Source organism: Natrix helvetica, assembly GCF_964273705.1.
Source record: "Natrix helvetica genome assembly, chromosome: 1".
Lineage (NCBI taxonomy): Eukaryota > Metazoa > Chordata > Lepidosauria > Squamata > Natricidae > Natrix > Natrix helvetica.
Window position 1 is genome coordinate 359,213,266 of NC_138548.1, and position 12,583 is coordinate 359,225,848.

General features: G+C 44.9%; 1 protein-coding gene across 4 annotated transcripts; it reads left to right on the forward strand.

The window, feature by feature from the left end:
• Positions 1–847: 847 nt before the first annotated feature.
• Positions 848–12,330, forward strand: LOC309398162 (uncharacterized protein). 4 transcript variants are annotated; one of them, XM_081964781.1, is made up of 3 exons: positions 848–953; positions 2,041–2,267; positions 8,260–12,330. In XM_081964781.1, the coding sequence occupies exon 3, from the start codon at positions 8,351–8,353 to the stop codon at positions 9,758–9,760; it is 1,410 nt and encodes a 469-aa protein (XP_081820907.1). In that variant the 5' UTR covers positions 848–953; positions 2,041–2,267; positions 8,260–8,350; the 3' UTR covers positions 9,761–12,330. The 4 variants fall into 4 exon arrangements, with proteins under 4 accessions (XP_081820907.1, XP_081820910.1, XP_081820909.1 ...); XM_081964784.1 differs by having other exon boundaries at positions 8,263–12,330; XM_081964783.1 differs by lacking the exon at positions 848–953 and adding an exon at positions 1,195–1,216.
• Positions 12,331–12,583: the final 253 nt, after the last annotated feature.

Genomic DNA, 12,583 nt, shown 5'->3' on the forward strand with positions numbered 1-12,583 from the left:
GAGATATCACTTCAAATAGTTTAAATTTAAGGTGATGTTTTTGTAGCTTCAGTAAAGGAGACTTCACTTAAATTCGTCACTTGCCTCTAAGCGCGGTTACTTCTCTCCTTGCTCATGAAATGGCATCTCCTCCCCAGCCCTCTCCAGCACAATGTTTTCCTGGCTGTTTTACTTGGGAAGTGGTCTCTTCCCTCTTGGTCCCATAGAAATGTTCCTTTGTGACATAGTTGTTGATGTGCTCAGAAACCGGGATCTGCCATTGACTCGTATTGGCTACTTCAGTGGGGCTTCAGGCATCTCCTCGCCCTCTGTGAACATCTATATCTGGACACCTGGTCCCCCAGAAGTGGATCCCACTGTAGCACAAGGGAAGACCTGCCCCCACCTGGAGGGGAAACGGAGGCTGCTCTTCCTCTGGGTCAGGATCACCCCCCCTTCTTCCTCTTCTCCAGGTGCAGAAACTCCAGAGGCCCCAAAATCAGTCAAGGGGAAGAGCTGAGGGTGGGAATGGGGGGGGGGGGGAGTCCTTGATGGCCTCTGAGCTTCGATGTTTCCCTGGAGACGTCTCATTGCCCCAACTGGGTAACATCATCAGGGCAGCAACTAACCACAGACCTCAGGGAGCTCCAAAGACCCTTCAACTCTTACGGGGCCTTTTTGCACAACTCTTTCAGGGGCATCTGCAGAGGTTCAGCTTCCAGACACACACACAGACATAATCACAAAAACACACAAAAGCGTTTCGGAGCACGTGGTCCTGGCTGAAAGGGAGGAGGGAAGGAGAAGAGGCGGTGAAAGGGCGGAGCTTCAAGGAATAGGCGGACCCGAGAGGAAGCCAGAAACCCCGCCCCCCCGCCTCTTCCCTCCCATGGGCTGGATCTCTGCTTCCCTTCGCCCGGCGAGGATCCGCGCTGGATCCCTCGGGAGAGGCTCCTGGATCCCGTTCGGAGCAGGTAAGTTTGCTCTCCCTCGGCCTCCAGGCCGCCCCCTCCTCCCAGGCGATCTTCCCCCCGCCAGGAGGGAGGGAGCTGTGGATTCCGCTCTTCTGCTTCTCGGGGGTTTTTCTCGGGGAGATCCGGCTCTGGCTTTGCCTGCAAGGAGCGGATCCCTCCCTTCCTTCCAGGGGGGGGGGCAAAGGGGGCTCCGTCCCTCGGCTGGATCTGCCCCCTCCTCGCCCGGCCAAGGCTCCCTGGGTGAATCCGGGGAGGAGCTTTGGGTAAGTTGATTCAGAAGGTCACTCTGATCCGTCAGATCACGAGGTCTCTGAGCATGCGTATCCCGCAAGTGCATTTGGGAAAAAAGAAGTGTACATTGCGCTTTAAAACATTTACTGGGATTTGTAATGTGTTATTAACACCCTCTGACCTCTTTGCAACGGGGAGGGGAAAGGAAAGAAGTTTAAATTAGTTGACTTGAGCTCGTGTTTCTTGAGCCACAAAAGAGATTCTCTTCCTTTGAGCTCTTTCCTCTGAAAGGCGTCAAATCCTTTGTTTTTATGCTAATCTTTACTTTGCTTCTGCTTTAAAAAGATGGGTAGAATTTCTAAACTTTAGATTTTCCTTCTTTTGCCCAGAAGAGGCTGGGATGTAGGAGCCGCTCCTTGGTGGGTGTTTTCCTAAGCACAAAGGAAGTTTTGAGGGGGGTCTTGTGAGCAGCTGCTAGGTAACAAGCTGATGGGCAGGAGGCTGCCTTACCCAATTGTACATAGATTTTGAGACGCCTAACTGGAATCTTGCCTGCCTTGCAGCCTCCAAAAAGAGCAGGAAAGATCAGCCCTTTTCACACATGCTCTGCCCCATCTGATCTCTCTCATCTTCCACTGAGGTTTCCTAGGTACAACTATGCTTTGGTCCCTATTGGACTTCAGCCTGCTGGTTTCTTTCAGTTTGTCTTATTCAGATCTTCTTGAATCTTCTCTCCATTATTTTGTATCCTGATCCAATACTCCTATTTTTGCCTCCAGAATCCAGATCACTTCCAGATTATGTTCAATATCACTGTTGGCATCTGAGCCTCTTTTTTTTTCATTTCTCCTTGCAGGAGACCAATGAGGATGTGGCTGTGAACCCCACAAAGGAGAAAGTTCCTGGATTGGGATCCATCAACCTTTGGCCAGGACTCTGTCCCAGAGAATTTGGAAATTGTGGCCTGGATGGAGAAGCAGCTTCCTGCACAAAGGGCCAATTGATTAAGGAGAAACAAAATCAGTCAGCAGTGAGGGTCATACCTGGACTTGGTCCAGAGGCCTCTTCATTGTAACTTTAAAAGTGAGTAAACCAATCTTGGGTTAAATCTTGCTTTGGAGAACAAGCATCCATTTTTTAAATCTTTGACAAATGAGCCATGCAGAAAAAATGGGTTTTGCTCCCAAGGTGCTGGGTGAGGGCATAATGTAGTTCCATTGAGGACTATATGTTGAATGCGGTTGGTCAGCCAGTTACGAATCCACCAGGTGCTGATCCTATCCCACATTTTGTTTATCCTGCCAAGAACTAGGTAGCGCTCTACTTTTGTCACATGCCTCACTGAAGTCCATGTATTCGATGCACACAGAATTTTAATTGTTTTGTCAAAGAACGCAATAAGGTTTTCTGCCGTGGTCTGTGTTTGACAAACCCATGTTGGCTTGTAATAATAGCTTTGTTTGTTTCTAGCCTTTGGCAGATCCAATGCTTGATTATCTTTTCCAGGATCTTCCCAGGGACTGATGCCAGGATGTTTGGTTTATAGCTTCCTTGATCCAATCCCCCTCCCCCTCCCCTTTTTAACTTTATTTTATAAAATGTACAAAAAGTGTCACGAGGAAGCCCCGATTGAGAAGTCATGGTGGGATGGGGCTCCTATGAGCCAAAGTGAGAAGAAGCAGGAAAAAGGGATAAGAATCAGAAATGGGTTCTTTACATTAGCCTGAACACTTTTTCCTTCTCTTTTGCTTATGTGATGCCTTAGTTTAGTTTAGTTTACTTTATTGTCATTGCACCTCCGACAATGAAATTAAATGCCATCTTCAGTGTACATTATCACTATCAAAAAATAAAGCAAAAACGCACATCCTTTGCATTCTATGCAATTGAATTGAAAACCCCTGATATTGCCTTAATATTGCACTATACAGTAGAATTCAATCTAGTTACTGCCCTGGGATAGAAGCTGTTTTTCAGCCCATTTGTCTTGTTTTTATTATCCTGTACCGTCTGCCAGATGGCAATAGTTTACAAAAAAAAAGAGTGCCCAGGATGAGATGGATCTTTAAGAATGCTTTGAACTTTGTTCAGGCAGAGGGAGCTATAAAGCTCTCCCAAGGAAGGGAGAGGTCAACCAATGATCCTCTGGGCAATGACCTTGACCCTCTGGAGTGCTGTCCTATCTGCCTCTGGGCAATTGGCAAACCATACACAGGAGCAGTAACTTAAAATACTCTTTATTGTACAGCAGTAGAAGGTCATTTAGTTTTGGGTAATTCCTGTAGTTTGTCCTGGACTTATGTCCAGTTTGTCGACAATTGGAGTCTTGGTTGTTGAGCAAAGTGGTCATTAAGTAAGATGTCGCGGGAGAGCTTGGCTCAATGACTGCAACGTTGTATTCGTGGTTGTGGTTGTTAAGCGATTTCACGTGTCGCTAAACAAAGTCCCAGGTAAGGAATGTGGGGTTGTCTGAAGTGAGCAGGAGAGGCCTGGGGATTCCCAGGCACAGGCAGCATTCGACTTCAGGGCTCCCGGAGAACCTAAGAGATGCTTTGGGACACGTTTCTTGGAAACAGTATGGAAAATGCAGCTTGGAAAATGGAGCTAGGTTGCAAAGGCCTCCAGTCTGGAGATTAAGGGCGCATTTCTCAGTGGCAGTGGTGACCCTGGGGTGAAACCGAGGCCTGGGGACAGTGGCAGTTGGCTGAAACTGCCGAAGGCCCCATCCCCCCCTCCTTTAAGGCAATTATTATGTGGGAAATATTTTTCTGGACTGTCTACCTGGGTCTGGAGGTAAAAATGCCCTCCAGAAAACCTCCAGGGGCTCGGATGGCCGGACCTTCTTTCCAGGTGACAAACCACCTCAGAGCTTGGAGTGTGGAAAACCCGTTGCTTGAAATGAAACAGTTGTTGTCCTGCATTTGTGAGTCCCCCCCAGAGGGAGCCCCTAGAAATCTTTTTAGCATCGAAAAGGGTTTTATCCTGAAATCTTTTCAAAAAACACAAAAGCAGGTCAAACTCATGATAAAGAAAAATGCTCCCTGGTCTGGGTGCTATTAAATAAAGCTTCTCATCTCTTTAATTTAGATTACCGTATTTCTCTGAGTATAAGACACACCTTTTTTCCTCAGAAAAGAGGCTGAAAATCTGGGTGCGTCTTATACACCGAATACAGCATTTTTTTGCCTCCTGAAACCCCGACCCCTTCACCAAAATAGCCGTGCATACCCTTATGGAGGCTTTCAGAAAGCTCCTGGGGGCTGGGGAGGGCCATTTTTGGCTCGTTTCCCCCCCCCACCCCACAGGAGCACTCTGCAAGCCCCCCCCCCCCCCCCAGGCTATTCATGCCTTTTTTTAAAAAATAAAAATTATCCATATTTTGGGGAGGTTTGCAAAGTGCAAAAACTTTTTTTCCCCCTTTTGGAAAGCTCTTTAACTGATTGATGAGAATTACATTGATCAAGTGCTTTGCCAGCAGAAACAAAGTCTTAGGTACTGCAGATTGTCAGCGATTTCCTTCTCCAGCACATGGATAAATACACCTGGAAATATCTACCTACCTACCTACCTACTCTCTCTCCCTACCTACCTACTGTATTTCTCTCTCTCTCTCTCTCTCCCTCTACCTACCTACCTACCTACCAGTGACGTGCGGTGAGGTTTATGGCTAGTGAGGCATTGACCCAGTGGTGGGTTTCAAATTTTTTTAGACTTGTGGACTTCAACTCCCAGAATTCCACAGCCAGGCATGCTCAGTTCCGATTTAAAGCGACAGCATTTGTTTTTCTCCTTTGCGAAAGAAGATTCTTTCTTTTTCTTTTTCTTCTCCCTTCCCCTCCTTCCTCCCTCTCTCCCGCATTTAAATATTCTTGAAAGTCTCTTACTATGATATTTCATTATTATCCATATACCTTGTGACATTAAATATTTTTCTTGCCTATTTCTATCGATCTGGAAGCAATTACCTTATATTCCATAGAGATATCACTTCAAATAGTCTAAATTTATTGCGATATTTTTGTAGCTTCAGTAAAGGAGACTCACTTAAATTCGTCACTTTACTCTAACCATGGTTAATTCTCTCCTTCTTCTCCTCCGTCCTCCATGAAATGGCATCTCCTCCCCAGCTCTACTAATTCCTACACACACATACACACACACACACACACACACACACACACACACCATCTCCATCTGCCAGCCTTCAGCTCCTCCTGCCCACAAAGGGGGTTTTATTACTTGTGGCCCCTCCTGTGTGGGGTTCTCTGTCCTTCCTTCCCTTCTCAGCTCAAGTGGGAGAGGCAGAGTTTGGGTCGGTTCCCCCTTCCAGCCCAGAGCTCATCGGGCACAGCTGGAGGGCAGGGGAAGCCATGGGGGCTCACATCAAGCAGACATCCAGCTGCACCGTTTCAGAGTTACGATGGGCCCCACCCACAAAAGCTATTCACGACCCAGATCCATAATGTGCAGGGACACACTTAAGGTTGAAAGTCTGTAGATATTTATTTATATTTATTATAAACTATAGAAACCACCCACATCACAAGTTACTTATTTCCCCTGTTGGCAAACATCTATGCTCTAAGTTGAGGACACTCACCTTGAACAAATTCTGGTCTTGATTGTGGATTTGAATTCTTACCATTCATCCTATTAAAAACAGCACCACAAAAAACAGATTAGGAACACAAGTTAAAATAGGGAAGAAAATGGTAAGTGAGCACCTGTCTACCCTAGACAACTTCAAATCACCAGGACTGGATGGATTACACCCCAGGGTTCTGAAGGAACTGCCAGACGAGATCACAGAACTACTGAACCATATCTTTCAGAGATCCTGGAGCACCAGGGAATTGCCAGGACTGGAAAAGAGCTGATGTGGTTCCCATCTTCAAAAAAGGGGGAAAAATAGATCCAGGAAACTACAGACCTATCAGCCTGACCTCAATACCAGGAAAAATTCTGGAAAAGATAAGCAACGAATCAACAAACACCTAGAAGTAAACAGAGTAATAACCAAAAGCCAACAAGGGTTTGTCAAAAACAGATCATGCCAGACTAATCTTACTGTATTCTTTGACAAATTGACAAAATTAGTGGACCAGAGGAATGCTGTCAATACAATTTACTTAGACTTCGGTAAGGCATTTGATAATGTAGACCATAACCTACTACTAGATAAAGTAGAAGAATGTGGGTTAGACAGCATCACCACCAGATGGATTCGTAACTGGCTGACCAACCGCACTCAACATGTAGTCCTCAATGGAACTGCATCTACATGGAGGGAAGTATGCAGTGGAGTACCCCAAGGCTCTGTTTTAGGCCCAGTACTCTTCAACATCTTCATCAATGATTTGGATGAGGGAATAAATGGGGAACTCATCAAATTTGCAGATGACACCAAGCTGGCAGGAATAGCCAACACTCCAGAAGATAGGCTTAAGATACAGAAGGATCTTGACAAACTTGAACATTGGGTGCTATCCAACAAAATGAAATTGAGTGGTGAAAAAAGTAAGGTTCTACATTTAGGCAAGAAAAACGGAATGCACAGGTGCAGTATATGTGGTACCTTACTCAATAGTAGTAACTGAGAGGGGCTCTTGAAATCCTAGTGGATAACCATTTAAATATATGCAAGCTGCCAAAAAAGTCAACACAGTTCTAGGCTGCATAAACAGAAGGATAGAATCAAGATCATCTTAAGTGTTAATACCATTTTATAAGGCCTTAGTAAGGCCACACCTGGAATACTGCATCCAGTTTTGGTCACTACAATGTAAAAAAGATGTTGGAGATTCTAGAAAAATTGCAGAGAAGAGCAACAAAGATGATGAGGAGACTGAAGGCTAAAACATATGAAGAGTGCTTGCAGAAACTGGGTATGCGACTGCGTGGGTGTGGCCAATTTAAGAGATCATTAATGCACACAAAGTAAACTTTTTTTTTTACCTCTGGGTGTTTTATTTGTTTTTGTTTGCATGTTGCTCTTTTGATTGACTTTTCTTTTTACTAGACCATTTTTTTCAGTTGCCTAGGAATCTAGTGGCCCACTTCAGGAGACTCTTCCACATTTGCAACAATTATTCTCAGCCCCAAGGAGCTTGCAAAATCTCTTTTTTTCTTTCTCTCTCTCTCTCCCTGTCTCTCTTTCTCTCAATCCCTCTGTCTTTTCCTCTCCCTCTTCCTCTCTCCCTCTTTCTCTCTCTCTTTCTCTTCCCCCCTCTCTCTTTCTTTCACTCTCTCTCTTCTTTCTCTGTCTATCTCTGCCTCTGTCTCTCTCTGTTTCTCTGAATATCTTCTAGAGGAGGAGGAGGTCAAAAATGGATCCATTTTTGACCTCCCCCTTTTTTTACTTCCCGGGCATCCATGCACCTCTTTTTTTTTTATTTCCCCCGCCTCCAAAACATCTCTGCAGGCCAAATATGGGCTAAACTAGCTCATTTTTTTTGGCCACCTGGGGCATCTCTGCACTCCGTTTTTCATCTCTCCAACCCCCAGAAGCATTCTGCAGGTCAAAAATGGGTGAAAATGGCCCATTTTCTTTGCCTCCTGGGGCATCTGTGCTCTCCATTTTTCACCCACCCTGCCTTGAGAACCTCTCTGCAGGACAAAATGGGTTAAAACAGCTCAGGGTTTGGCCAAAAACGGCTGGGATTTTGGACTGGGGCATCTATGTGCCCTGTTTTTCACCTCCCCTGCCTCGAGAACCTCTCTGCTGGCCAAAATTGTTGGTCTTACCTTCCAGTTCCAGCCCATTGGACTCACGAAGGTAAGTTCTGTACTTGGCCAAAGAGTGAGTGGGCCGATGTGGGAGGGGCAGACTGCCCCACCCACGAGGCTCGTGGTCCTGTGCGGGCTGAATTAATGGCTTTGGCGGGCCCTATGCAGCCCGCGGCCCGTAGTTTGAGGATCCTTGTTATTAGCAATAGCACTTTGACTTAGATACGTAGTTCTTTACAGCATTCTCCGAGCACTTTACAAATGACAGCATCTGGCCCTCAACAATTTTGTGATTTTTTGGGTTTCTCGAAAGGAAATAATGTTCTCATCTTCTTTTTTGTTCCACCAGCAGGAAAACAGCTGTGACCAAAGGTTTACCTGCAAGGCAACAAACGAGAGATAGCAGAAATTCAGCCCAAGGAAGCAGCCAAAGGGCAAGCATGAAGCGTGGGAAAATCTTGGATCCCCCACCAGACTCAAACAGCCCTCCAAGAACACCCAAAACAACCCATGAATGCTCAGAGTGTGGGGAATCTTTTGCTCGCAGGTCCCTCCTTTTGACCCACAAGAAGGTCCATGTGGGAAGTGGATCCAGTCAAGGATTGGAGGATGAGAAATCTTGCACTGGGAAAAACTCCAAAGATCTCAGGAGCCCCCCAAGACTAAAACCCTATAAATGTGCGGAATGTGACTTATGCTTTGGTCAGAAGTCAAACCTTCTTAGACATCAGAAAATCCACAGTGCAGACAAACCTTATCAATGTCTTGAATGTGGGAAATTTTTCCGTGGAAAAGCCCATCTCAGAATCCACAAGGGAATCCACACAGCAGAGAAAACTTACAAGTGTTGGGAATGTGGGAAGAGTTTCTCTCAGAGCGCAGGTCTTTGGTCGCATAAGAAGACTCATGGGAAAAAGTCTTACCAATGCTTTGAGTGTGGAAAATGTTTCAACCAGAGTGCAGGTCTTCGGAGTCATGTGAAAATACACAGAGGGGAGAAAAACGAAAAGTGCCTTGAATGTGGGAAATGTTTTACCCTGAAAGGAAACCTGGTGCGACATCAGAGAATTCACACTGGAGAGAGACCCTATGAATGCCCAGAATGTGGGAAACGATTTATGCATTCTGCTAACCTTAAGAGACACCAGATGAGTCACAAAGGAGAGAAACCCTATGAATGTGGGGAGTGTGGGAAAAGTTTTGTTACACAAACTGAGGTTCAGAGTCATGAGAGAATCCACACTGGGGAGAAGCCATTCAAATGTGAGGAGTGTGGGAAATGCTTCGCCCATAAATCAAACCTTGGAAAGCATCAGAGGGTCCACACGGGAGAGAAGCCATACAGTTGCCTAGAATGTGGAAAAAGTTTTGCTTATACGACAGTGCTATGGAGACATCATAAAACCCACACAAGGGAGAAGCCACATCAATGCAATGAATGTGGACAACTTTATAGTAGCAAAGAAACCCTTAGAGCGCACATAAAAATTCACACGGGGGAAAAAAACTACAAATGTTTAGACTGTGGGAAAGCGTTTGCTCAGTCATCTACCCTTAGACGTCACAGCCGAGTCCATACAGGAGAGAAGCCCCATAAATGCTCAGAGTGCGATAAATGTTTTTCTGCCAAAAGTGGTCTTGTGAGGCATCAGCGAATCCACACTCGAGAGAAACCACATAAATGCCTGGAGTGTGGGAAATGTTTTGCCCAAACTTCAGCACTTCGAACACACACTCGAAATCACACAGGAGAGCAGCCTCACAAGGGGGCAGAGAGAGAGAAACCTTTTCACCGCAAATCAAAGCTAAAAATACATCAGAAAGTGAATACTAGATATAAATCTATTTAGTTGTGAACGATGTTGGAATTTATTTTTTTTAAAGGTCACATCTTGCAATTCACCTGGAACTTCGGACAGTGACAGAAGGGAAATGCTACAAATGTTTGGCCTAGGGAAAATGTTTTTGCTAGTGAAGCAATAGTACCAGGGCCGGATTTAGATGAAAAGAGGCCTTAGGCTATTCCACTTATGGGGCCCTTTTACCTCCCATTTTTAAGTTTGTAAATTACATGAGAGATAATAAAATACATCATTACTGTGATTTATATATCAATATATTAAATGAAACATGTTGTAATTGGTACTAACCTTTATAAAAAATGTGGCACGGATAATAAATAAAAATAAAAGGCCCCTCTTGATCTTGAGGCCCTAGGCTGAAGCCTAGTTAGCCTACAGGAAAATCAGGCCCTGAATAGTACACAATGAGGGAAAAGACCGTAAACGTTGGGACTGTGAGGATGTTTTGCTCATAAAGCAGCATTAGTGACTTAGCAGAGTACACAAAAAGATTACAAGTATGTCGGGGAGTATACATAATGTTTTGCAGTGTACTGGTAATCCAAGGTTGCAGATTTTGGATGAACTTTAGGGAAAATGTCCTGGGGATTTGGATGGACCCCTGCCGTTAAGGCAGATCATTGGTAGCTATTTATATGTGCCTGACACACTTGTGATTCTCAACTCACAGTGGGAGGATAAGCTCCATGCACTGACCCAACAGGGGCTCTTTGGCCAGAACTGATGTGGGGACCTTGGTGTCCTCTCAGTTTGGTGGTTTCTATGCAGATGTTTCATCACCCAACTAAATAACAACATCAATGCTGGGTGACATCATTAACATTGATGCTTTTACCTGGCTGGGTATTGAAAACATCTGCAAGCAAACCATCAAACTCAGAGAGCATCAAAGACTCTGCAGTTCAGTGCTGAGCTGCTAATAATCTATTCTGGAGCTGTGGTCCTTTGGATCCTAAATCCTTTTCCAGCATCTTTTGGCATGATCCCCATAGAGAACAATACGTCAGCGCAATGAATAATGCGCCCATGGAAAGCAGAACTCCAAGGCAGGTAGATTCCTCTAAGGACATGTTTATTGGATACATCATATCGGCTCTGCCGGTGAAAACCAACTCTAAAAGTTCCTGCGGAATTCACCTAATTAAAAAGTGAAAGTTCCCCCTCCCAGATTCACCGGTCACATTGTCTAGTAAAAGTGCTGGCAGGTTGTTTGGTTGCTCCTCTCTTCCTCCCACAGCCACCTGTTCATCCGACCTTGGTTCCCACCAGAAAACTTGTTGTTGTTTTTTTGTTTTGGTAACAGCTTTTGTTCAGCTCAGCATCCAGTACCATCGTTCCAGATATTCTTTTGATGGAACGAAATCAGCTAGCTGTACCTGTTCACACTTGCAAATGGATCATAAGCTTCCTAACAGACAGGAAGGAGCAGGCGAAACTAGGCAAAATCACATCCGATACCCGTACAATTAGCACAGGAACCCATCAAGGCTGTGTGCTCTCTCCACCTCTCTCTATATATATACACCAATGACTGCATCTCAAAAGATCCCTCTGTTAAAATACTGACGTTTGCAGATGATACAACAGTGATTGGTCTCATTTGAGACAACGGTGATGAATCTGCATACAGACGGGAGGTTGAACAACCAGCCTTGCGGTGCAGCCAGGACAATCTTGAACTAAATGCACTCAAGCCCATAGAAATGGTGGTAGACTTTAAGGAGAAACACTCCTATACTACCACCTCTTAACAATACTAGACAACACAGTCTCAACAGTAGAGACCTTCCAAGTTTCTAGGTTCTATCATATCTCAAGACTTAAAACGGACACCTAACGTCAAAAACGTCATCAAAAAAGCAGAACAGAGAATGTTCTTTCTGCGCCAACTCAGGAAGCTCAATCTGCCCAAAGAGCTGCTGATTCTGTTCTACAGAGGAATTATTGAGCCTGTCATCTGCACCTCCATAACTGTTTGGTTCTGCAGCCCAACAAGAGAGACACAGACTTCAGAGGAGAATTAGAACTGCAGAAAAAAAACAATTGTTGCCAACCTGCCTTCCGTGGAGGACCCGTATACTGCAGGAGTCAAAAAGAGGGCTGTGAAACATCTACAGACCCCTCGCATCCTGGACAGAAATTGTTTCAACTAATACCCTCAAAATGACACTATAGGGCACTGCACACCACAACAACTAGACACAAGGACAGTTTTCCCCCCAATGCCATCACTCTGCTAAACAGCTAATTCCCACAACACTACCAAATTATCTACTAAGGCTGCATTACTATTCTTTTCTTCCTTCCTAGTACCTATCTCTTTCCACTTATGACTGTAATCATGTTGCTTGTATCTTTCAAATTTATATTGTTTTGTTTCCTAGTATACTTTGATTGCTTATTAGTAACCTATGACTATCACTAAGTGTTGTATCTTATGATTCTTAATGAATGAATTTCATTTTATTTTTCTTTATGTACACTGAGAGCATATGGACAAAAGACAAATTTCTTCTGTGTCCAATCACACTTGGCCAATAAAGAATTCTATTCTAAAATACTCTGTATCTTTTTTCTGTATCATGCTCCCTACACCACCTATTGGCTACTTCAGTGGAACTTCTAGCATTTTCCTGCCCCCCCCGTGAGCCCCTTGATCTGGACACCTGGTTCTCCAGAGGCGCCTGGTACCCGGATGCTCCTCAGGTCTAATGGAGGCTCTTTCTCTTGATGGATTTCGGGCTCCCTGGGAAGAAGGTCCAGTCCTGGGAGACACGGAAGGTCAACTGAATGTAGGAAAATGGGGTCCTT